This window comes from Hyperolius riggenbachi, chromosome 5, assembly GCF_040937935.1.
Source record: "Hyperolius riggenbachi isolate aHypRig1 chromosome 5, aHypRig1.pri, whole genome shotgun sequence".
NCBI lineage: Eukaryota > Metazoa > Chordata > Amphibia > Anura > Hyperoliidae > Hyperolius > Hyperolius riggenbachi.
The window spans coordinates 150,275,028-150,299,978 of NC_090650.1; the positions used below are offsets into that span (position 1 = coordinate 150,275,028).

Genomic DNA, 24,951 nt, shown 5'->3' on the forward strand with positions numbered 1-24,951 from the left:
AATCACCCATCAATCACTCCCTGTCACTATCTGTCAACGCTATTTTTTTTTTAAGTCCCTAATCTGCCCCCTACTCCCTCCTGATCACCCCCCCACCCCTCAGATTCTCCCCAGACCCCCCCCAGACCCCCCCCCCCCCGTGTACTGTATGCATCTATCCCCCCTGATCACCTGTCAATCACCTGTCAATCACCCGTCAATCACCCCCTGTCACTGCCACCCATCAATCAGCCCCTGATCTGCCCCTTGCGGGCAATCTGATCACCCCCCCACACCAATAGATCGCCCGCAGATCCGACATCAGATCACCTCCCAAATCCATTGTTTACATCTATTCTCTCCTCTAAACACCCACTAATTACCCATCAATCACCCCCTATCACCACCTGTCACTGTTACCCATCAGATTAGACCCTAATCTGCCCCTTGCGGTCACCCAATCACCTGCCCACACGCTCAGATTGCCCTCAGACCCCCCCCTTATCAATTCGCCCGTGCAATATTTACATCTGTTATTCCGGGTAATAACCCACTGATCACCTGTCAATCACCCATCAATCACCCCCTGTCACTGCCACCCATCAATCACCCCCTGTCACTGCCACCCATCAATCAGCCCCTAACCTGCCCCTTGCGGGCAATCTGATCACCCCCCCACACCAATAGATCGCCCGCAGATCCGACATCAGATCACCTCCCAAATCCATTGTTTACATCTATTCTCTCCTCTAAACACCCACTAATTACCCATCAATCACCCCCTATCACCACCTGTCACTGTTACCCATCAGATTAGACCCTAATCTGCCCCTTGCGGGCACCCAATCACCTGCCCACACGCTCAGATTGCCCTCAGACCCCCCCCTTATCAATTCGCCCGTGCAATATTTACATCTGTTATTCCGGGTAATAACCCACTGATCACCTGTCAATCACCCATCAATCACCCCCTGTCACTGCCACCCATCAATCACCCCCTGTCACTGCCACCCATCAATCAGCCCCTAACCTGCCCCTTGCGGGCAATCTGATCACCCACCCACACCAATAGATCGCCCGCAGATCCGACATCAGATCACCTCCCAAATCCATTGTTTACATCTATTCTCTCCTCTAAACACCCACTAATTACCCATCAATCACCCCCTATCACCACCTGTCACTGTTACCCATCAGATTAGACCCTAATCTGCCCCTTGCGGGCACCCAATCACCCGCCCACACCTCAGAACGCCCTCAGACCCCAGCCCTGATCACCTCGCCAGTGCATTGCTTGCATCTATTTCCCCCCTCTAATCACACCTTGAGACACCCATCAATCACCTCCTGTCACCCCCTAGCACACCTACCCATCAGATCAGGCCCTAATTTGCCCCGTGTGGGCTCCTGATCACTCGGCCAAACCCTCAGATCCCCCTCAGACCCCCTTCCGATCACCTCCCCAGTGCATTGATTGCATCTATTTTCCCCTCTAACCGCCCCCTGAGACACCCATCAATCACCTCCTGTCACCCCCCTAGCACTCCTATCCATCAGATCAGGCCCCATACATCCTGTCATCTAAGAGGCCACCCTGCTTATGACCGATTCCACAAAATTTGCCCCCTCATAGACCACCTGTCATCAAAATTTGCAGATGCTTATACCCCTGAACAGTCATTTTGAGAAATTTGGTTTCCAGACTACTCACAGTTTTGGGCCCGTAAAATGCCAGGGCAGTATAGGAACCCCACAAGTGACCCCATTTTAGAAAGAAGACACCCCAAGGTATTCTGTTAGGTGTATGATGGGTTCATAGAATATTTTATTTTTTGTCAAAAGTTAGCGGAAATTGGATTGTTATTGTTTTTTTCACAAAGTGTCATTTTTCACTAACTTGTGAGAAAAAATAAAATCTTCTATGAACTCACCATACCCCTAACGGAATACCTTGGGGTGTCTTCTTTCTAAAATGGGGTCACTTGTGGGGTTCCTATACTGCCCTGGCATTTTAGGGGCCCTAAACCGTGAGGAGTAGTCTAGAAAACAAATGCCTCAAAATGACCTGTGAATAGGACGTTGGGCCCCTTAGCGCACCTAGGCTGCAAAAAAGTGTCACACATGTGGTATCGCCATACTCAGGAGAAGTAGTATAATGTGTTTTGTGGTGTATTTTTACACATACCCATGCTGGGTGGGAGAAATCTCTCTGTAAATGGACAATTGTGTGTAAAACAAATAAAAAAATGTGTCATTTACAGAGATATTTCTCCCACCCAGCATGGTTATATGTAAAAATACACCACAAAACACATTATACTACTTCTTCTGAGTACGGCGATACCACATGTGTGACACTTTTTTGCAGCCTAACTGTGCTAAGGGGCCCAAAGTCCAATGAGTACCTTTAGGATTTCACAGGTCATTTTGAGACATTTGGGTTCAAGACTACTCCTCACGGTTTAGGGCCCCTAAAATGCCAGGGCAGTATAGGAACCCCACAAGTGACCCCATTTTAGAAAGAAGACACCCCAAGGTATTCTTTTAGGTGTATGATGAGTTCATAGAAGATTTTATTTTTTGTCACAAGTTAGCGGAAATTGATATGTATTGTTTTTTTTTTTCACAAAGTGTCATTTTCCGCTAACTTGTGACAAAAAAAAAATCTTCTATGAACTCACCATACTCCTAACAGAATACCTTGGGGTGTCTTCTTTCTAAAATGGGGTCACTTGTGGGGTTCCTATACTGCCCTGGCATTTTAGGGGCCCTAAACCGTGAGGAGTAGTCTAGAATCCAAATGCCTCAAAATGACCTGTGAATAGGACGTTAGGCCCCTTAGCGCACCTAGGTTGCAAAAAAGTGTCACACATGTGGTATCGCCGTACTCAGAAGAAGTAGTATAATGTGTTTTGGGGTGTATTTTTATACATACCCATGCTGGGTGGGAGAAATCTCTCTGTAAATGGACAATTGTGTGTAAAAAAAATCAAATAATTGTCATTTACAGAGATATTTCTCCCACCCAGCATGGGTATGTGTAAAAATACACCCCAAAACACATTATACTACTTCTCCTGAGTACGGCGGTACCACATGTGTGGCACTTTTTTGCACCCTAAGTGCGCTAAGGGGCCCAAAGTCCAATGAGTACCTTTAGGATTTCACAGGTCATTTTGCCACATTTGGTTTCAAGACTACTCCTCACGGTTTAGGGCCCCTAAAATACCAGGGCAGTATAGGAACCCCACAAATGACTCCATTTTAGAAAGAAGACACCCCAAGGTATTCCGTTAGGAGAATGGCGAGTTCATAGAAGATTTTATTTTTTGTCACAAGTTAGCGGAAAATGACACTTTGTGAAAAAAAACAATTAAAATCAATTTCCGCTAACTTGTGACAAAAAAAAAAAATCTTCTATGAACTCACCATACATCTAACGGAATACCTTGGGGTGTCTTCTTTCTAAAATGGGGTAATTTGTGGGGTTCCTATACTGTCCTGGCATTTTAGGGGCCCTAAACCGTGAGGAGTAGTCTTGAAACGAAATTTCTCAAAATGACCTGTGAAATCCTAAAGGTACTCATTGGACTTTGGGCCCCTTAGCGCAGTTAGGGTGCAAAAAAGTGCCACACATGTGGTATCGCCGTACTCAGGAGAAGTAGTATAATGTGTTTTGGGGTGTATTTTTCCACATACCCATGCTGAGTGGGAGAAATATCTCTATAAATAGACAATTGTGTGTAAAAAAAATAAAAAAATTGTCATTTACGGAGATATTTCTCCCACCCAGCATGTGTATGTGTAAAAATACACCCCAAAACACATTATACTACTTTTCCTGAGTACGGCAATACCACATGTGTGGCACTTTTTTGCGGCCTAACTGCGCTAAGGGGCCCAAAGTCCAATGAGCATCTTTAGGCTTTACAGGGGTGCTTACAATTAGGCACCCCCCAAATGCCAGGACAGTAAACACACCCCACAAATGACCCCATTCTGGAAAGTAGACACTTCAAGGTATTCAGAGAGGAGCATAGTGAGTCTGTGGCAGATTTCATTTTTTTTTGTCGCAAGTTAGAAGAAATGGAAACTTTTTTTTTTTTTTTTTTTTGTCACAAACTGTCATTTTCCGCTAACTTGTGACAAAAAATAAAATCTTCTATGAACTCACCATGCCTCTCACTGAATACTTTGGGATGTCTTCTTTCCAAAATGGGGTAATTTGGGGGGTATTTGTACTATCCTGGAATTTTAGCCCCTCATGAAACATGACAGGTGCGCAGAAAAGTCAGAGATGCTTGAAAATGGGAAAATTCACTTTTGGCACCATAGTTTGTAAACGCTATAACTTTTACCCAATCCAATAAATATACACTGAATGTTTTTTTTTTTATCAAAGACATGTAGCAGAATAACTTTCGCGCTCAAATGTATAGGAAATTTTACTTTATTTGAAAAATGTCAGCACAGAAAGTTAAAAAAGTCATTTTTTTGACAAAATTCATGTCTTTTTTGATGAATATAATAAAAAGTAAAACTCGCAGCAGCAATCAAATAGCATCAAAAGAAAGCTGTATTAGTGACAAGAAAAGGAGGTAAAATTCATTTAGGTGGTAGGTTGTATGACCGAGCAATAAACCGTGAAAGCTGCAGTGGTCTGAATGGAGAAAAAGGCTCTGGTCCTTAAGGGGCGAAAAGACTGTGGTCCTGAAGTGGTTAATACAACGACTAGCAGGGAGTTGTATGTGCAGTACCTCTGTACTGTGGACTGTTGTGTATTGACACTGTGTTGTGTAGGAATGTAGTTGCCACATGCTACAATCTAGAACATCTCAACTGTATGTAAATACCAAATGCTAATACTGAAGCATATACTTTATCTGCTGCAAGTCTCGGCAGTGTTTTGTGGTGCATGTCGTGTGAGTTCTTTAACTGACTGTGACAAAATCATAGTATCTGTAAGAATTTTCACCCCAGAGTGAAAAGTTAAGCCTTGGATTATAAGTGACTGGCTGTTTGTTTTCCTTTGGTATGGTGCATTATACAGTGCTTACTAGCTGTTTTTTGGAACATCAGTCAGGAAATTGTATGATAAATTGGAGGTAGCCAGGACCGCGGGCTTGTTACCCTGCTTCAGCAGTTTTAGCTTGACTTTGGAGAGGCTGTCATGTGATATTCTGTCAAGGGGTAACGTCAGGAGATTGATCACATACAATAACATTTTTCACATATATTTGAGATATGACGAGCACCAGCTGTTCTATCCATGTGTAAATAATAAGCCATGAAACATATAATTGTGCGAGCTGCCTAGTGTTTTATGGAGCGGTATACTGTATTAGGCATTTAGCTTGAGACTGTTCTTATGAATGATTTACTGTATCTGCAAGAAATTACAAAACATAAACATACTGATCATGTCTAGTGCAACAGTACTTCTAGCAATTCTAATTATAAGATGCACTGGTGGGGCAAAACTCATTGCCCAGGAAAACTATAATAATTATTATTTACAAAGCTCTAAGATGATTTCACACTGTGCTGTATATTAAATTAGGGGCATGGCTTACTAACATTAGAGGAGAAATCACAAGCACATTACACAGGAGGGGAGGAGTACCCTATCCAATGTAGCTTACAACCTAGTCTAACTGCTTGTGTTTCTCACTTATGTACAGGTTAACGAATGAGATAGGGACCGTAGGTACATTCTTACCCTGAATCTGTTCTTAACACTGTCCCATCTCTGTCCACCGCACCTCCTCTATGCCCTCCTGTGCCTCCAGTGTCCCCCTTTGTGTCACCTTTGTTCCCCTGTGCCTTCAGTGCCCCCCTCTGTACCACCCCTGCCTTTCCACTGTGTCCTTCTGTTCCCTCAGCATCCACCTCTGTGCTATATGGAAGTCAGCGACTGCCAACAGAGCCGTACAGGCTGGGATCACCAAATTTGCAGGGTATGTTAAGAAGATAAGTGGGAACAACACCACACTGTTTTTTAAAGGCCTTGTAGTTTTTGAGAAAATCGATTTTGAATACTTCAAAGAAAAAATGCCAAGAAACAATTACCTCTGTGGATATGTATATCTATAAAAGAACAACCTTTTAGCCTATCACATTATTAGGGGGTGTGGTTATTGGTAATGGTTGGTGTTGCTGTCTGTTTTTTTCTCGTGTCTGCCAGTAGTAAAGATGATTACATGAAGGCTGATTGTGGATCAAAAATATGAACAAATTACATGGTGAATATCAGTCATTTCACTCTTCTATTTACTTCTCACTTTGCAATGTATTGATTTATTTTTTCCCCTTTTTGCTATAGTTCCTGTTTAAAGAGACTCCGTAACAAAAATTGCATCCTGTTTTTTATCATCCTACAAGTTCCAAAAGCTATTCTAATGTGTTCTAGCTTACTGCAGCACTTTCTACTATAACAGTCTCTGTAATAAATCAATGTATCTTTCCCCTGTCAGACTTGTCGGCCTGTGTCTGGAAGGCTGCCAAGTTCTTCAGTGTTGTGGTTCTGCTATGAAGGGGGACTTCCAGGCCCTCTCTGCACACTGCCTGTGTATTATTTAGATTAGAGCAGCTTCTCTCTTCTTTCTTATCTTTTACAAGCTGGATAAATCTTCCTCTGAGCTGGCTGGGCTTTCACATACTGAGTAATTACAGACAAGGGCAAAGCTGTTTGCAGGAAGAAAAGAGCAGCTTGAAACTTCAGTGCATGAGAGCAGAAGGGGGAAAAAACACACACAAATGATCTCTTGAGATTCAAAAGGAAGGGTGTATACAGCCTGCTTGTGTATGGATGTATTTTCTATGTGTGGACATATTGTACATCAACCTGCTTCCTGTTTGGGTGGCCATTTTGTTTGTTTATAAACAAACTTTTTAAAACTGTTTTTAACCACTTTTAATGCGGCGAGGAGCGGCGAAATTGTGACAGAGGGTAATAGGAGATGTCCCCTAATGCACTGGTATGTTTACTTTTGTGCGATTTTAACAATACAGATTCTCTTTAATGAGAACCTTTCTAGGGATATTGCCACTCACTGCTACAGGAAGTTATTCCTCGAAACCAAGCCCTGAAAACTGAACTACTGCAAATGTAGATAGCAAATATTGCATATTGTGATTTGTTTATTCTCTTAATTATGAAGTGTTGTATGTGTTTTTGTAACTTTAGTTAATAATATTATGTAACCATTTATGAAACCACATTTGTTATTACTCTTCATTATGCTCTTGAATTTTGAACAGAAGAATAAGTAACAACCTATAAACATAAATAAAAGGTTTCACTGTACAAGAGTGGATATAATTTATATACTCAGTTTTATAATAAAGAAATTATCCTCCTTTGTAGATCCGCCTCACCTATTTCCAACGTTTCACCCCCCTGTACCAATTGACGCAAGACATCACGAAGGCCGATATCATTATGATCCTTCTCCTATCCCTCCATTGCATGTGTAAGTACATCCTGTGATGAAGTATTTATATAGAATGCAAGACGAATTGATGTCACTTTGATTTATGCAAACATTGAAAGTTTCATGATAATACCTTTGTGTAGTGTACAGGTCTTAAATTAAAGACAGATTGTCCAGGACCGATAAGGGACAAATCCTTATAGTGATCCTGCAGTCAAAGATTTTTTTCTCACAGTTTTGGATAACATAGTATTCAAATCTGTGGCAGTTTTTAGCCTCTACTTGGGCAATGACCTTCATTCTCTATCACCCTGAAAGCTTTTTCAAAAGGTGAGGCACATTCCAAAACTTGCAATTGTCAGTCCCAAAAGTGGCTATGTTTGGTCTGAGATATTTCCTCTTTATGTGGAAAATTCCCTCTAACAGTCCTACTTGCTTTATGACACAAATATCACATTCCAAAGACTTTCTAACTTCTTCCCAGTCTATAAATATATTTTGGATTGAGTACAACTCTGAGCTACATATCTATCCCACATTACTTAGTGCAAGTAGTAAGTGTTTAAGCATTGCCTTTGCAATGACTTCCTATAGTGTATGTCACTTCAGTTGTGCATGCTTAATAATATTATAGTACTATCTAAGCTATATTGTGATAAATTAGATTCTACTTTGAAAAAGTTCTCCTGTGAATTATAAATAATTGATATGATCCTATCTACATGCTGAAGTACACATATAATGATGTTTTCTCTGGTCTATCTATTAACAAACTGTAATTGTTGGTAAAATTTGCCAGAAGACAATAAATCTATGTCATATGGCAAACATATTTATTCTTGCTGTGCACTGTTTACACTGTGATCATTATTCATGTTTACAGTATTTGTATGTTTTCTCTGGTGTTTTGATCTCTAAGAAGCTGTTGGCTGTTACTGTCTGACGGGTCTTGTACGTGCTCATGATGTGTGATAACTACATAATAAATGTACCTGTAGTGCTACATAAATCAGGAATACTGGTACATTTCTGGTAATGTCATTTTGCCTTGTATGCATTATGTACACCTGTGCTTCTTCCATTTGTAGCTTATCTTTCTGTCTGCATTTCTTTGACTTTTAAATTCAGTGTTTTCTTTATTTTAATGTCGTTGATAAGAAATAGACGAGGTAAAACCCCAAAATGCTTTAGTGCTATATAATGCTAATTAAGTTGAAATAGCCCATGGCTCTGTGTCTTCTACAAATATAGAGATATTCACACCCATTACTATTGACAGATAATAAGACAGATACAGATTTTGGGGGGTTTACATTTTGACAAAGCCAAGACCTTTGATATGTATATAAATTCCAAAAGATTGTAATTTTCTTCTTACAATCTGATACGTGCATGAATTCAGCGCCACTGATGAACACTGTGCCTGCAAATTTACTTTGGCTGCTGTTTCATTTACCCTTATGCAGAGTGAATGGAGTAGGCACTCAAGGAGGAGGTCAAAGTTGTAATCTGTGAAGAACATAGTGCAGGGAATTGGTACCTGTGGATTGTCATGAAAATCAGCAAAAAATGCATGAGTGCCATGAAAAATACACATCAGGTCTCTTCTTGTACCCCTCACCCATTTTTCCCATGCATGGTAAAATTATGGGTCTCTCTCACTTAGGGCCTAGTACTGTACCCTTCTTTAGCAACCCTAAGAGTGGCATTGGATCTGTCTATGTGAGTACATATCAATTGTCAGACTACTGTAGAGAAAGTCCTTAGTTCAAAGCAGTTAATTTAGTGGTGGCAGCGCTTCAGTAAAGTAGGTGCTGCATAATCTGCAATGTTAATTGTGGATATAGCGGTACCCAGTGGATAACTTTGGTGGCAGATAAATAACAGAGTTAGGCGGTGCAGATATCGGTGGAGAGTTAGTTTAGAGGTGAATGTGAAGCTAATATCAACAGATATTGTAGGGGAAGAGACTGTTAGGGCCTGTTTCCACTACACGCAGATTGGATGCAGAATGAATGCAGAAAAACTGACTCCAAACAATATCTATGGGCTTATTTCCACTAAATTCGGATTTTCTGATGCAGATTTTCCCATAGGCACTCATTGGAGTCAGTTTTTCTGCATCCATTCTGCATCCAATCTGCGTGTAGTGGAAACAGGCCCTCAGGGTTAGGTATCAGAAAGGGGAGGGTTAGTGTGAGAAAGGGTTAGGTTTGATGATAGTAAAATATTAGTAAAAATGACTGTTATTCTACTATTGTGTTACTAACTGCCCAATTGTAGACGATTGCTAATTTTACTAATATTCTACTTGTAGCTTTCCCTGGCGCCCACATTACTGCTCTTTTAAAATGTATGCTCCTAAATTTCTTCTTTTACTTTTTGGGATTTGTTGTCATATAAGTGATGACCTTAAAATTGAAAACTAGAAAAAAAAAAGTAAAGTAAAAAAAAAGTGGTCAAATGGTTTACCTGCAGAAGGAACACTATTACAGAGTAAAGAAAGCACTTTAGTGAAAAGGTTGAGGGTTTGAGGGAAGGTTAAGGCTTCACGTTATAACTGTAGGAGACACGCAAAAAGTTGATGGCAGGCCTGACCGAAAATAGATTAGAAAGTATTGGTCATTGCACCTCTCTTGATCCACCTGAAACATGAAACATGAATATGATGTCTGCTCTGTCCAATCTCTCTTTCTCCCCTCCTCCTTCTCTCACTTTGTAATGTTTAGGACAGGTCTTAGTTTGGCAGCACTTTTCAGTGCAAACACTTGATTAGTATATTGTGGTTGCCCTTCCTGCCTGTTTCAGTGATATTGTTCAATGGGGTGTAAAAAGCTAGAGAAGCTAGATATAACAAATACATTTGCTTGTGTTATATAGTCAACATATAACAGTGTTAATTGGTTGTAGTTCATAACAGCCAGGAAACCAGAAAAACATAATAATATTTGAAGACGTAAAACATTTTGTGAGGAATGTATACCTGATGGAAGTGGGTACAAAAGTACATTTTATGCATTTTAATGGGCGATTATGCTTCTTACAGTTTTGCGGGTTACAGAGAGTCGAGTGTTTAGAAGAATGACAGTTCCTCATTTGTTTTCTGTGATTACATTTTCAAAGCACATTCTACTCCGACAGTTCTCTTACACCAGCAAGCACATACTGTATAAAGGCTTCATCAGAAAAGAGCATATTAAATTAAAATCTCATAATGTGAAATGTGCTTCAATTTAACTGAATGGCAACTCATTTGCTTTTGAATATGTTGGCAAATCACAAATTAACCTACCTTTTTTTTTCATATTATTTCAGTTACAGCTGATAATTACTGATCCATTCAGAGTAAAATTAGCCTACTAGAAAAATAGTATCATCATTTATGTATATATTTACTGCATTTCCCTACACTGATTCAAGTGAAGTGTGATCCAGTGTTATTCGAGGAGCCGAAATGCAGTCATCAAACCAACAAACATTGATTCCGATGATACCTTTAATTATTATTATTATTATTTAGTATTTATATAGCGCCGACATATTACGCAGCGCTGTACAGTGTATATATATATATATATATTGTCTTGTCACTAACTGTCCCTCAAAGGAGCTCACAATCTAATCCCTATCATTGCCATATGGTAATGGCTAACTTTAATGACTAACTGTACATGGTTTTAGAGCATTTGGCCTTCCACACATATGTACATGGTTTGTTGCAAACTTTCAAAACGTTAAGTTTCTTCTTCAGGCATTATACAGAACCGTATCAGAACTCAGTGTTCTCCGCAGGCTCTTTTAGCCGGGTACTCTACCCGGCTAGTTTTGGTGACCACCCGGCTGTCATCGGCTCACCTCCTCCACTGCTGTAAGCAGAGTTGCTCACAGAAGCACTGGCCATGCATTCTCTCATCTCGCCCCACCCGGCTACTTTTTCATGCCACCCGGCTACTATTTCATACCACCCGGCAGGAAAAAAATTCTGGGGAGAACACTGGAACTGTACAATAACTTATTATTGTACAGTTCTGTAACTTGTTTTTGTACGGTTCTGATACAGTTCTGTATTATACCTGAAGAAGAAACTTAACATTTCGAAAGCTTGCAATAAACCATGTACAGTTAGTTATTAAAGGTATCACCATAATCAATGTTTGTTGGTTTGATGTATGCATTTCTACACTAATTCAATTAACCTTAAAGTATATGAGCAGCTTATCAAGAGTTTACATTTAGGCCCTGTGTCCACTGTGCACAATTGTCTTCGTTTTCCCACTTATAAATTCGGGACCAAAATGACAGCTTTTTAAAAATAATAGGCTTCTTCTGATTGGCATACAGGGAAAAATTGCATCTACAGCATTTTCCCGCAGATCACATCTGAAACCCTATTGCTGCTCATTTTGCATCAGCACAGGTACCACTTCCATTTCAGATATGGACTTTGCACTCAAGGACAAACGGAGCCTAAATCTGTTTTGTTAAAAATGTTCATTGCAGATAACAGTCATATTACAAACATCACTGTTCAGTCCATTCTTAAAAAAAAAAACTTTGTATGATCAAAAAAGCTCATGCTTGCTCCCAAAGGTGCAGATTTAGTATGATTTGGTGGGTGGGTGACAAAAAAAGAGGAAAACAAAGTAGAAGGGAAAAATGAAAGAGGAAAAAGGGAAAACAAGCATAAATAGAGTACATAAAATCAGAATTTATTGAAAGAACACCATAATTCAGTGAGAGTGTGTTGGATAGGGCAGGATGTGATATGTCAAGAGTAGGAAAAAGGGTTGCAGATCGGGAAGTCTATCCGGTCTTGTTAGTACTAGTGAGAACTGCCAGTGTTCCTGATGTAGCAAGGCTAGATACTATTCAGCCTTACTACAAGATAGGGCTATACAGGCTCACTTTCAGGAGTACCTAAAATGTATTTACACAAACCTGATGGTATATATCAGTGCTGTCCAACTTCATGGGCATGGAGGGCCATTTTTTTTTCAGACCTCATGGTGGAGGGCCGAAGGTACTTGCTAGAGCCGCAGGCCCTCCCCCCCCACCCCCCTAAAAATGCAATTAAAGGATAATTAGATTGGCAGCACTTTTCACAAAATGCAATTTTAAATAATGGTGAAGTGAAAGCACGAGGGTTCCATTGAGCGGCGCGTAGCGCGCCGCGCCGAAAAATGGGTGTGGCCATGGACCAGAATGCGGGTGTGGCCACGGGTGGAGACAAATATACATGAACTTAGCAATGTGGGACATTAGATTAGGACAGTGGTGGTGAACCTTTTGGAGGCCGAGTGTCCAAACTGCAACCCAAAAGTCACTTATCGCAAAGTGGCAACAGCAATTTAAACTACATACAAACGTTTTAACTCATACATGAACATTATGGAAAATCCAAGTTGAAAATAAACTGTGAAGATAAACAATATCATCCATCCTACTCCTGAAAAATGTGGGGTTTTTTTTAGAACCTCCCAGTTTTATTTTCCGTTTTAAAAAGCTAAAAAAGTAGGTTTAATGCTATTGTCTCATGATGACGATTCAGCTTTTCCATAGTCTCACAGTTCGCAATCATGTGACCCCCAACAAGACAAATTCAGCAATCATGAGGCCCCCAACAAATCATGAGGCCCCCAACAAGACAAATTCAGCAATCATGATGCCCCCAACAAGACAAATTTAGCAATCATGAGGCCCCCAAAAAATCATGAGGCCCCCAACAAGACACATTCAGCAATCTTGAGGCCCCCAACAAGACAAATTCAGCAATCGCGATGCCCCCAACAAATCATGAGGCCCCCAACAAGATAAATTCAGCAATCATGAGGCCCCCAACACGACAAATTCAGCAGTCATGAGGCACATAAATAGACAGCATTTCACATAAATAAGCAGAATGCCCCTTTAATATGGTAGACACCTCTCACCTGGCTTCTAAATTCTCCTCTACCGGCTGCTGTGCCTGGCAATAGTGTTTTGGGCCAAATTGGGGATGATGTGTGGGCTGAAATGCCTGGTGAAAGGTGTCCCCCCAGTTGAGGTAGTGACAGGTCCCCCCCCCCAGGTTAGATAGTGACAGGAGCACCCCCCCCAGCTAGATAGTGACAGGAGCCCCCCCCCCCCAGCTAGATAGTGACAGGTGCCCCCCACTTAGATAGTGGCAGCTGCCCCCCACTTAGATAGTGACAGATGCCCCCCACTTAGATAGTGACAGGTGCCCCCCACTTAGATAGTGAAAGGTGCCCCCCCCAGCTAGATAGTGACAGGTGCCCCCCACTTAGATAGTGACAGGTGCCCCCCCAGCTAGATAGTGACAGGTGCCCCCCCCAGCTAGATAGTGACAGGTGCCCCCCACTTAGATAGTGACAGGTGCCCCCCCAGCTAGATAGTGACAGGTGCCCCCCCTAGTTAGATAGTGACAGGTGCCCCCCACTTAGATAGTGACAGGTGCCCCCCACTTAGATAGTGACAGGTGCCCCCCCCCAGCTAGATAGTGACAGGTGTCCCCCCCCCCCGTTAGATAGTGACAGGTGCCCCCCCCAGTTAGATAGTGACAGGTGCCCCCCCAGTTAGATAGTGACAGGAGCCCCCCAGTTAGATAGTGACAGGTGCCCCCCCTAGCTAGATAGTGACAGGTGCCCCCCCAGTTAGATAGTGACAGGAGCCCCCCCCCAGCTAGTGACAGGTGCCCCCACCAGTAGCGAGCCCGTTACCTCTGTGTCCCCGCTGGCCTCTCCGGTGTCCCCGCTGGCCTCTCCGGTGTCCCCGCTGGCCTCTCCGGTGTCCCCGCTGGCCTCTCCTGTGTCCCCGCTGACGATGCCGCTGCTGCCTCACAGATCAGACCTCACAGATCGCGGCGACTGAAGCAAGCAGAGCGCGCGCATGACACCCGTGCGGCAGAACGTCACATGCGGAAGTGAGTAATGATTCACTTCCGCATGTGACGTACTCCGTGCGGGTACCATGCGCCCTCTGTTTACCTCAGTCGCCGCGATCTGTGAGGTCTGATCTGTGAGGCAGCGGCAGCGGGGGGACATAGGAGAGGCCACAATAAGAGGGAGCAGGCATGGCGCCCATAGCGCAAGCCATGCCTGCATCCCAGGGAGACGAGCGGGCCGCAGCAGGTGGCCTGGTGGGCCGGATGCGGCCCGCGGGCCGCCAGTTGGACAGCACTGGTATATATGAACAAGTCTGACATTGGATTTTTACCCTTCAGCTCTGATGTGAGGCATAGTCCGACAAGGAGCATAATGGCTGCCGCTAGAAGTGCCCTCGCTGGATCTAGTCTAACGCAACGCCAGCCCCTGTAGTTCAAAGTGTTGAACTAAGTTGCTTGGTGCACGTGCAGTGCAGAGAGGAGCTAGAGTGTTCAAGCTGGTACTGCCCCCCTATCCTTTCCCTCCCTCATACCCCATGCTGATGGCCAGCTCACCTTCTCTCACTAGTGCAAGACAGTAGATATCTCACTGGCACTCACGACAGCAACAATCTCAGATGACCCATATCCTCCCGCACAGCACTATAAAGTAAGTGCTGGGGGTGTGCAGCAGTCGTGAGTGATCTGAAAAAGGTTAAAATTGTTATTATAGTTTATAGGTGGTTATTCACATCCTCATTAAACATATACCTGGGTTCCAATGCATTCCATCCACTAGCATTAATTTGTCTTCATAGTAATTCAGTTTTCTCCTTATAGTTGCTTACTAGAGATAGGGCTTGATTCACAAAAGAGTGCTAACTGTTAGCACGGCCGTTTTCGCGTGAATTTTCGCATTGCGCGCGATCGCGAATTTTCACGCGAAACGATAATGTTTTCGTGCGCAAACGCAAATTTTACCGCAAAATCAATATCGTTTTTGCGCGAAAATTCGCGTTTGCGCGCGAAACCGTTATCGTTTCGCGCGAAAATTCGCGATCGCGCACAATGCGAAAATTAGCGCGAAAACGGCCGTGCTAACAGTTAGCACCCTTTTGTGAATCAAGCCCATAATGTATAAACTAGATCAAAAGTGGTTTTCTAGAGTTGATAGTTCCTTAGAGAAGATTTTTTAATAACCTATAGGGTTTTCTATCCATCCTGATGTCAGTGGAGAGAAAGGTTAAATTGTGCAGAGGAGCAGGGGACAGGCAAGTGTAGGACATCTGGGTAGGAAGAGTAAAGTGGCTTTTTGGTTAAAAGACCACAATCGCAAACAGTAGTAAAATTTAAAATACATATAAACACATTCAAATGATAAGTATGTATCTTCCAGAGTAAAATAAGCTATACATTTATTTTCTCCTATGTTGCTGTCACTTTCAGTAGTTAGTAGAAATCTAATAGAGCTGACAGGTTTTTGACTAGTCCATCTCTTTATGGGGGATTCCCAGTATTTATTTTATTCTGTACAAAATCCCTCACAATAAAATATCTATACAGTCAGGGCCCATTTCCACTGACGCAGTTTCCGTGCCGAATCCGCAGAGTTTCCCCACAGGCAAATCGCACAGGGAAATGCTGCCATGGGAACAATAGCACCACCGCCGAATCGCTTGCGCTAGGGATTCTGCTGGCATTTTCATCTGAAATGATGCGTCTGTTCTACGCCTTATGTGACAGCTGTTAAGCAGGCCATACACTGGCTCGATTCCCGGCCGTTTCAACAGCAGATTCGATCCTGGGATCGAATCTGCTGCCAATCGTTTGCGGTAAACGCAGCCGCCGATCCGATTTCCTCCCGAAATCGGATCGGTCCGTCGATCGCGCCGTGCGGGAAATTACCCTCGATCGCCCGCGGGTAAAGTGCGCGTCGCTAGCGGCGGCCGATCCGATCAAGTATACATTACCTGAGGCTGGCTCCCGGGCGTCTTCTCCACGCTGCACGGCTCTGTTCCGGCTCCATCCATCCCGGCGCTTCCTGTGTCACTGCAGTGATCAGTAAGTTCAAATAGAGGGCGCTCTATTTGAACTTCCTGGTCACGGAGTAACACAGGAAGCGCCGTAATGGAGCCGGAACAGAGCCGTGCAATGCGGAGAAGATGCCCGGGAGCCAGCATCAGGTAATGTATACGGGGGGGGGGGGGGGGGGCAGGCGGCAGGAGCAGCTCAGCAGATGGTGAATCGGTTTCAGGCTGAAATCGATTCACAATCTGTTTGCAGTAAAGGCAGCCATACGATCCCTCTCTGATCAGATTCGATCAGATAGGGATCTGTCAGCTGGTCGATCTAATGGCACATCGACCAGTGTATGGCCACCTTTAGGGATGGATGGATGGATGGATGGATGAGTTCTTCCAAACAATGATTTGTGTTCAATTAGGGCATTTATTAGTTTGTACATGGTCTGTTTTCTCTGAAAAATGGATCTATTCAGTCTTGGATGGAAGAGAGACAGCTGTACCACCAGGTGGAGAATCCTCTAATCAACACCAGCTTTTAAAATGAAAAGAGAAACAGTCTGTCTGGATTTTTGTGTCATCACCACTGACATAAAAACATCCAATACTGTAAACAATACATAGATAGCATATCTAGAAGTAGAGTCTGCAGCAATTGATCCACTGCTTTATGGACTGCACTTCAGCCTCTCCTCTAAGCTTTTGTCACAAGACCACTGTGATCCCACTTAAACCATTACATCACATTACATTAAATCTGATGAATCTGCAAGCTCCCGGCTACTCCAGTGAGATGATCTCAAAGGGAAAGTTGTCAGAAATGTATTAGTGAAGGATATGTCAGCAACCACTCCTCCTACAGGTGAATTATTAGCAAACTCTATGCATCTGGGGCAGCTAAAAACAATGAGGCCAGAGCTAGACATGCCTTTTTTTAGAAGAACTGCTGTAGTTGTGCCCTCTTAAATAGTAAAAATAATCATGATTATTGAATTTAGTCAATGCTAGTTTGCTAACGTATAGCAATAGAGCCTTGTACACATGCTAGATGGTTCTTGGCTGAGTCTGGTGGTTGGGGCTGCCTCTGCCAAGAATCTAATGTGCATACTGCAGGCCCTCATCCCTCTCGATAAGTCAACAAGCAATCCACCTCAGATGAGCGCAGGCCAAGGACTCGTCTTCTCCCCCATCATGCGCCACTCTGCCGGCCCTCCTTACCACCTCCATAGCAACAGAATGCATTGCTAGCCTTGAGGCTAGTGACATGTCTGTACAGCATTGGGCCCTGACTGTCATCTGAGGGGTTGAGTCCTGATCCCTACAGGCAACAGAGAAATTTACCTTGTGCACTAACCTAAAGTCAGTACAAGAAATCATGATTTATACAAATTACTGTAATACACAAAAAACACTCTGGTTCTAGTTTATCTTTTTTTCTTTTTCTTTTTTTTTCTTAAATCAAAAGGCATGCTCAACAAGGTAGAAAGAAAAATGAATACGTAGCAGGAAGCTAACAAAAAGATTAGTAGACAATTTGCCAGCAGGTGGCTGAGTAATACCCAAATGACATAAGCAAATAAGGGAACAGGTTAATACATAGAAATACATGGACATTTTCATAACTGGTTTTAGTTAACCTTAGCCAGGTATTTCAAAAATGATTGCTGATGAGTGTTTAAAAGGGGCATTACTATTAACTAAAGTATAACTTTAAAATAAAAACCTTTGTGTGTTTTGTTTTGTTTTTTGCAGTAGTAAAAAGTACAGTGCATACAAAAAGTAGGAAACTTGCAAAAATGAAGCGTTTTGTGAACATTACACTTACTATAAAGCACCCATTATCTGAAAATTGGCTGCTATATATAACTGCACTTTGTAGTGTGTTTGCACTGCTCTGTTGATTAATACACATATTTGCATGCAGGCAAATACTATGTCCTTTAAATTCTACTGCTGCAGGCATGTTTCTAAGATAATTAATTGTAAGAGTGAAAGAATGCAGACTCTCTGCATACAGTGGTGCACATTCTGGTGTTTACTTTGAGCTCCTTGGACAAAACTCCTGTGTTCTTTGTGCTTTAGTCAGCAGTATTAGGTATGAACTCTTGTATTCACAAGCAGTGAACCTGAAGCAAGCTGCTTCTATAGACTGCTGTCAAACCTGCTGCATTGGTTGATGAGGCACTGAACTGTAACAAGAGTTTCTCCCAAACACAAAGCTACCTCTCATAATCAACATAGCATCAATGACTGTTAAGTCATTCACCTCGCTTCCCAAATCTTTACATGAAAAGTTATAGGCCTAATAGCATTAATTGTATGGGGAATGTACATGCTATATAGAACTGCAAGTGTTTACTTCAATGTTTACTTATGTGCTATATCCCTTTCTCGAACATCTGCGTAGTTAATCTACTTTGGTACAGTTGTTGCCTAAGACATCTGTCCTACCCTCAGAAAAACTCTGCAAAACATAACACATGGACAATGTTGCACATTAATTAGTACCCAAATGTATTTTGACAATACATAATGTTTTATACATAGTTGAGCTGATTATTTAGCAGTGTCAAATTTATACGAAGGTCCCACATGTCCCTTTTTATTAGGGGCAGTCTCTCTTTTGTCCCCAGATACCCCTGTCCCTCTTTTTTGCTAATGTGTCCCTCTTTCAGGACTGATGTACTGCTCTCTGTAAATATATGTATTTCTCTATTAAAAACACGTGCATGAGACTGTAAGCTTTATTCCCTGGCTTTACACACGAACAGCATTAGTTCACGTGATAAACGGGGGTTATTGCGATCACGTGCGCTTTTTACATGAAACGCGCACGTGATCGCGCACAAACGTTCGTTTATCGGGCTTGATTCACTAAACTGTGATAGGACAAATATCACACCTTATCAGAGATATCACACGCTATCAAAAGTTATCACACATTATCAAAGTTATCATGTTACCAACATTATCACACGTTGGGCTTGATTCACTAAATCGTGCTAACTCATATCACGGCCGCCCATGTTTTTGTGCGTAATTGCACATTTTTGCCCACGATTGCGTGAGAAACGATCATGCAAAACAAGTGTGAAAACGCTAGTGCGGCCATGATATGAGTTATCACGGTTTAGTGAATCAAGCCCATTATCAAAGTTAACACGCCTTATCAGAGTAGAATAGCGAGCGCTACAAACTTATGCCTGCTAATTGGCAATGGCACTCGTCCGGTCCTGAGCCCCTGCGGTTTGAAGCGCTCGCTATGCTACTCTGATAAGATCTGTTAACTTTGATAACGAACGTTTGCGCATGATCACGTGGGCATTTCACGTGAAAAGCGCACGTGATCACGCGATAACCTTTGTTTATCATGTAAACTAATGCTGTTTGCGTGTAAACTTTTGCGAGCGGCAGAACGCGTGATAACTGATGTGATAGCAGTTATCACGCTTTAGTGAATCAAGCCCGTAGCGTCCAAGAGTCCTTAAATTGATATACTGCTTATTTTAAAATGTTAATACAAAATAAATGTAGTGATGGTAAAGCAACAGTGTGGTTTTGCTCATGAATTCATGAGTAACTCGAGGGATGGCAGGGGCGTGTCTTCAGACATCCCTCTTTCTTATCTCAAAAAGTTTGGAAATATATTTATATGCATTTAAAAGAGGAAGGCTATAGTACTAGTCAACATCTTCCTTCTGTTCTCCCATGCTCCACTTTAACAATCCTCTCCATCCATCCACTTTGATCACAATACAATAGACCTATTCTTCCTAGCAACAGGTAAAAATGTCATTGGACCACCATGAACCAATGAGAATCCTCCCTGTTGCTGAGGATTCCCATTGGTCTTTTGCAATCCAATAGACCAATAGAGTTCCCTATGCTTCTGCCGACACCGATCTGTTTTCCGGCTTCAGGACGGAATGGAGGAGTCAGGAGCAGCGGTACCGAGGGGGACAAGAGAGTATTGGCAATCGAAATGGATGGATGGAGAGGATTGTTACAGTGGAGCATGGGAGAAAGAAAGATGTTGCCTTCTTCTTCTTTTTTCTCCTACTCGTGAATATTTGCAATAGAACACAGCAATTAAAGCAGATGGAACAGACACGGCGACCAGCCTATTGAGAACGGACACTGTCCATTCTCATGGGCTTTAAAGGGGAACTGAAGAGAAAAGTATATGGAGGCTGCCATGTTTATTTCCTTTTAAGCAATACCAGTTGTCTGGCAGCCCTGCTGATCCTCTGCCTCTAATACTATTAGCCATACCCCTGAACAAGCATACAGCAGATCAGGTGTTTCAGACTTTAAAGTCTGACAAGACTAGCTGCATGCTAGTTTCTGGTGTTATTCAGATACTACTGCAGAGAATTAGACCAGCAGGGCTGCCAGGCAACTGGTATTGATTAAAAGGAAATAAATATGGCAGCCTCCATATACCTCTTACTTCAGTTCCCCTTTAATCACATCCGTACAACCACCATTTGTGTTCAGTACCAAAAAAATGTCAGGTGGAAGTGGGTCCTATTTTAAGGGTAAGATCCATTGCGTACCCAGACGAGTATGTTTTCTGCACAAGTGGGAACCGGCCATTATGAAATGAAGAACACAACAAAGGAGACCCTGAACTGCTTGGCAGCTGGAATGCTATATTAGGAACAATGGGGCAGCATTTTACATTTAAAACTACAACTGGTCTCATTTACCAAATGTTTATAGAAATGCAACACATGCCTGGCCCAATTGTTTTTACAATTATACTTGCATCAAATTCAAAATAAGCATGTGTCATTTTTATGACATGATACAATTCCTTAGTTTCAACACTTGGTATGTTACCATTGTCCTATTTGCTATTAAATATAGGGTTTACATGATTTGCAGATCTTTTTTATTTATTTATTTATAATTTACAGTACTTTAGGAAACTGGGATGTGAATTTCCACACCACATGTGCTCCTCCCAGGAGATTACAGAGTAGTCTTACTTCCACTTACTATTTAACGAGGCAGATAAATGATTCTTATGTGAATTCTATCTATTAAAGTGATTTCATTAAAGGATCTCAAGATGCATAGGAGCTTGAAGGCTCTGGCTCCATATTTTACTGTTTTTACTGTCACAGTGTTTCTGAATTTATTATTTTATCTCATACGTCCCTCAGTGATCCCTGAACCTTCTTTTCCAGCTTACCGTTTCTAGCCAACATATTTTCTGCATGAATGAAATTCCTTGGGGCACCAGCCCCTCTTTGTACTTGTTGTTGAAGGATTGAGTCTTGCCTCTTTTTATTATCTAACAGATGCCATGTACCAGTAAACTGTTTTCTATGAACTTTACTGTAGAGCTTGTAGTGCTCTTCATTGATTTTATCAGGCTTCTGCCCACATTATACCTCATTGTCACATACATTGTTAACAGCTCATTCTGATCATTTTTTTCTCATCATTCTTTTACATTAGATTTACTGTTGCTCAACATTCTTTTGCATTATATTTACTGAAGACTGAAATGAATGTAATCTGCCTAACACAAAACTGCTTCAGACACTTAAAAATCTTATTACTGCATTCTAAAAAAAATCCACTCTTACATACATCCAATGTATTTAGTAAGGAAACAACAACATTGTGAGAAATATCTGTGTTACTGTAAAGCTGCAATTTATAATCCACATTACTAAATGTGACCTGCTTTTGATCATCATACCTTAAACCAGTACCTGCAAATTTTGCTACAGTAATTCTACCTGCTTGCTAAAGTGAGCTGACATGTTCAAATGTTATGGAGTGCAAGCACTTTGCATATAAATGTTACAAAAAACTGTTAAGGGCCCATTTTCACTGCTGCAGAAATCGGGCCACAAGCAAATCGCACGGGGATTTGCCATAGAGCAGTGTTTCTCAAACCTGTCCTTGTGACTTCCCAACGGTACATGTTTTGCAGGCAACCTCACCTATGCACAGGTGGAATAATTAGTGTCTCAGCTACATGGAATCCACCTAGCTGAAACACTAATTACAACACCTGTGCATATGTGAGGTTGCCTGCACAATATGCACTGTTGGGAAGTCAAGAGGACAGGTTTGAAAAACACTGCCATAGGGGATAATGCTGCCGCTGTCCGAATCGCTTGCCTTAAAGGGATATTGTGGTGGGGGGGGGGGGGGGGTGTCGGGGGAAAATGAGTTGAACTTACCTGGAGCTTCTAATGGTCTCCCGCAGGCATCCTGTGCCCGCGCAGCCACCTCCGGCCCCGCCTCTGGTTCACTTCTGGAATTTCAGACTTTAAAGTCTGAAAACCACTGTGCTTGCGTTGCCATGTCCTCGCTCCCCCTGATGTCACCAGGAGCGTACTGTGCAGGCACAGACCATACTGGGCCTGCGCAGCACCCTCCTGGTGACATCAGCGGCAGTGAGGACACGGCAACGCAGGCTTAGTGGTTTTCAGACTTTAAAGTCTTAAATTCCAGAAGTGAACCAGAGGCGGGGCAGGAGCATTGGGGAGTGGCTGCGCAGGCACAGGATGTCTGTGGGGGACCATTAGAAGCCCCAGGTAACTTTAACTCATTTTCCCCTGATCCTCCTACAGTATCCCTTTAACGATTTGGCCAACATTGCAGCATTTTTCCATGCAGGCAGCAGCGATTCCCACAGCTGTGCATGGCACGGCTTCTGGGATTCATTTGCATACCGGCAGACCAGGAAGTGCTGCTGCACGTGGTGGCTAGTGGAAATGGGCCCTTAAAGACACCTGAATTGAAAGGAAAAGAAAGCTGCCATCTTTCTATAGATACCTATTACAGGTACAATTTTTCACTAAATGCGATCTTTTAATGCGATTTGAATGATCATAAGTAATCTGATTTGGGCTGCTCCCTTGGAACCAAGAAAGCTATTCAGGACAGTATAAATTTTTGTTGGAAAAGTCACTCAATCAAATATTTGGGTGTAAGAATTTGCGCTGAATCAAGAGATTTATATAGAGCCAATTATGGGGACATAGTAGCAGTATGTAGGGAAGCATTGAGAACCTGGGATCTCCCTTTTTTTAATGTTATTGGTGGAATAGCAATTGTAAAGATGAAAATATTGCCTAGATTACTGTTCCTGTTACAGGGTCTGCCCCTGTCCCTACCCAGCAAATGGTTTCAAGAATGGAACAAGATGTTCCAAAATTTTATATGGGCAAGGTCACGGCGTATGATACAATTCTCTATTACTTCAAGGGGTAAGGATCTCGGGGGTATGGCAGTTCCAGACATCTACAGATATTATACTAGTATTCATCTAGCTTGTGTGCTGGATTGGAGAATAAATGAGGACAATAGATTATGGGTAAGAATGGAGGGAAGCTGCCTCCGCCGAGACCTTCTCCTTTCCTGGATCCCAGCTCAGATACGAGCTGCTTTGTTGGTTCCCTCCCATCCCCTTATCCAACCTACGGTATCAATTTTAGCTAAAGTAATTGAGAGATGGCGGCATTTTGATGGAATATCCCCACTGATATCAATTGTAAATAATCCAGATTTTGGACCAACTAAAGACAAGGCTTGGTGTAAGGCTAATCATCTTCCTATGGATATGAGACTTATAGACTTAGTAGGTAATAGTGAACTAGCTATCTCTCCCTTACTTGATTCCCATAAAATTAATTATTTTGTTGCTGTACAACTAAAGTGCTGGATGCCACCCTCCACAGGGTCCTCCCACGATTCTGTGACAGTTGGGGAAAATGTGAAGGAATTAAAATGAATGGAGAATTATGGGCTAGAGTTTTTAAAAAAATCTGGAGTATATCGGACACCTATATTCAGCTTGCCCAATATAAATTAATAGCCAGATGGTACCTGTCGCCAGTTCGTATGTTCAGATATGGCTTAGCTGTCGATGAAACCTGCTGGAAGTGCGGATGGGATTCAGGTACCTTCTTGCATATGATGTGGAGCTGCCCTGTGGTGGAGGGCTTCTGGAAAGGGGTGGAGGAATTTTGCTCCGGGTACTTAATCCCTGGGGTTACATTAGATGTAAACTGGGCAATCTTTGGGATTAAGGATACAAAAGAAGCAGAAGGTGGTCCTGAGCAAAAACTATTGGTAGACTTGGGGGTAAGATAGGAAGCTTATTATTGAAAAATGGAAAAATCTGGAACCACTCTCCCTTGGAGAATGGAAAAAGGATATTATAGCATTTCTAAATAATAGAGTTTGGATAGGAGAAGATGATGTGACTGAAAGGTCTAATGCTACTTGTTGGGTTGTTATGAAACGGATTTGGGAGAAGAGTGTTGTCTGACTTCCGTATACCTCTTTGTTTTTGTAAGGAGGAGGAGAGGACCTAGAAGTGTCGGAGTTTTTTGGGGGGGAAGTATATGGAGGATGTATGAGGTATGTATGGGGTGTGGTAGGTGCGATGTCTGAGTGAACCGTAATCTGTCATTACTTTGTATTGTTTTACTATATTTCTAATATTTTTCTAATTCAAATAAGATTACTAAATAAAAGATATGGCAAACCATGATGCAACTATTTACCCAACAAGGGAAGGTGCTGATGAAGCCAATTTCTGGTTGGGATATGGCGTATTATCGCTGCTGAGAGTTTGCAAAAAAACAAAGGAAAAAATAAATAAATAAGTAATCTGAAGGCAATTATT

General features: G+C 42.3%; 1 protein-coding gene across 2 annotated transcripts in view; it reads left to right on the forward strand.

Moving 5' to 3' along the window:
* Positions 1-24,951, forward strand: part of GLI3 (GLI family zinc finger 3) — a 425,689-nt gene that overhangs the window by 243,691 nt on the left and 157,047 nt on the right. Inside the window, exon 3 of one of the 2 annotated variants that reach the window (XM_068236372.1) lies at positions 7,346-7,451. The exons of the other annotated variant lie outside the window; for it this stretch is intronic. Within the exon in view, the coding sequence (XP_068092473.1) occupies positions 7,346-7,451 (106 nt within the window). The remainder of the gene's footprint in view (positions 1-7,345; positions 7,452-24,951) is intronic. 2 annotated transcript variants of the gene reach the window in all.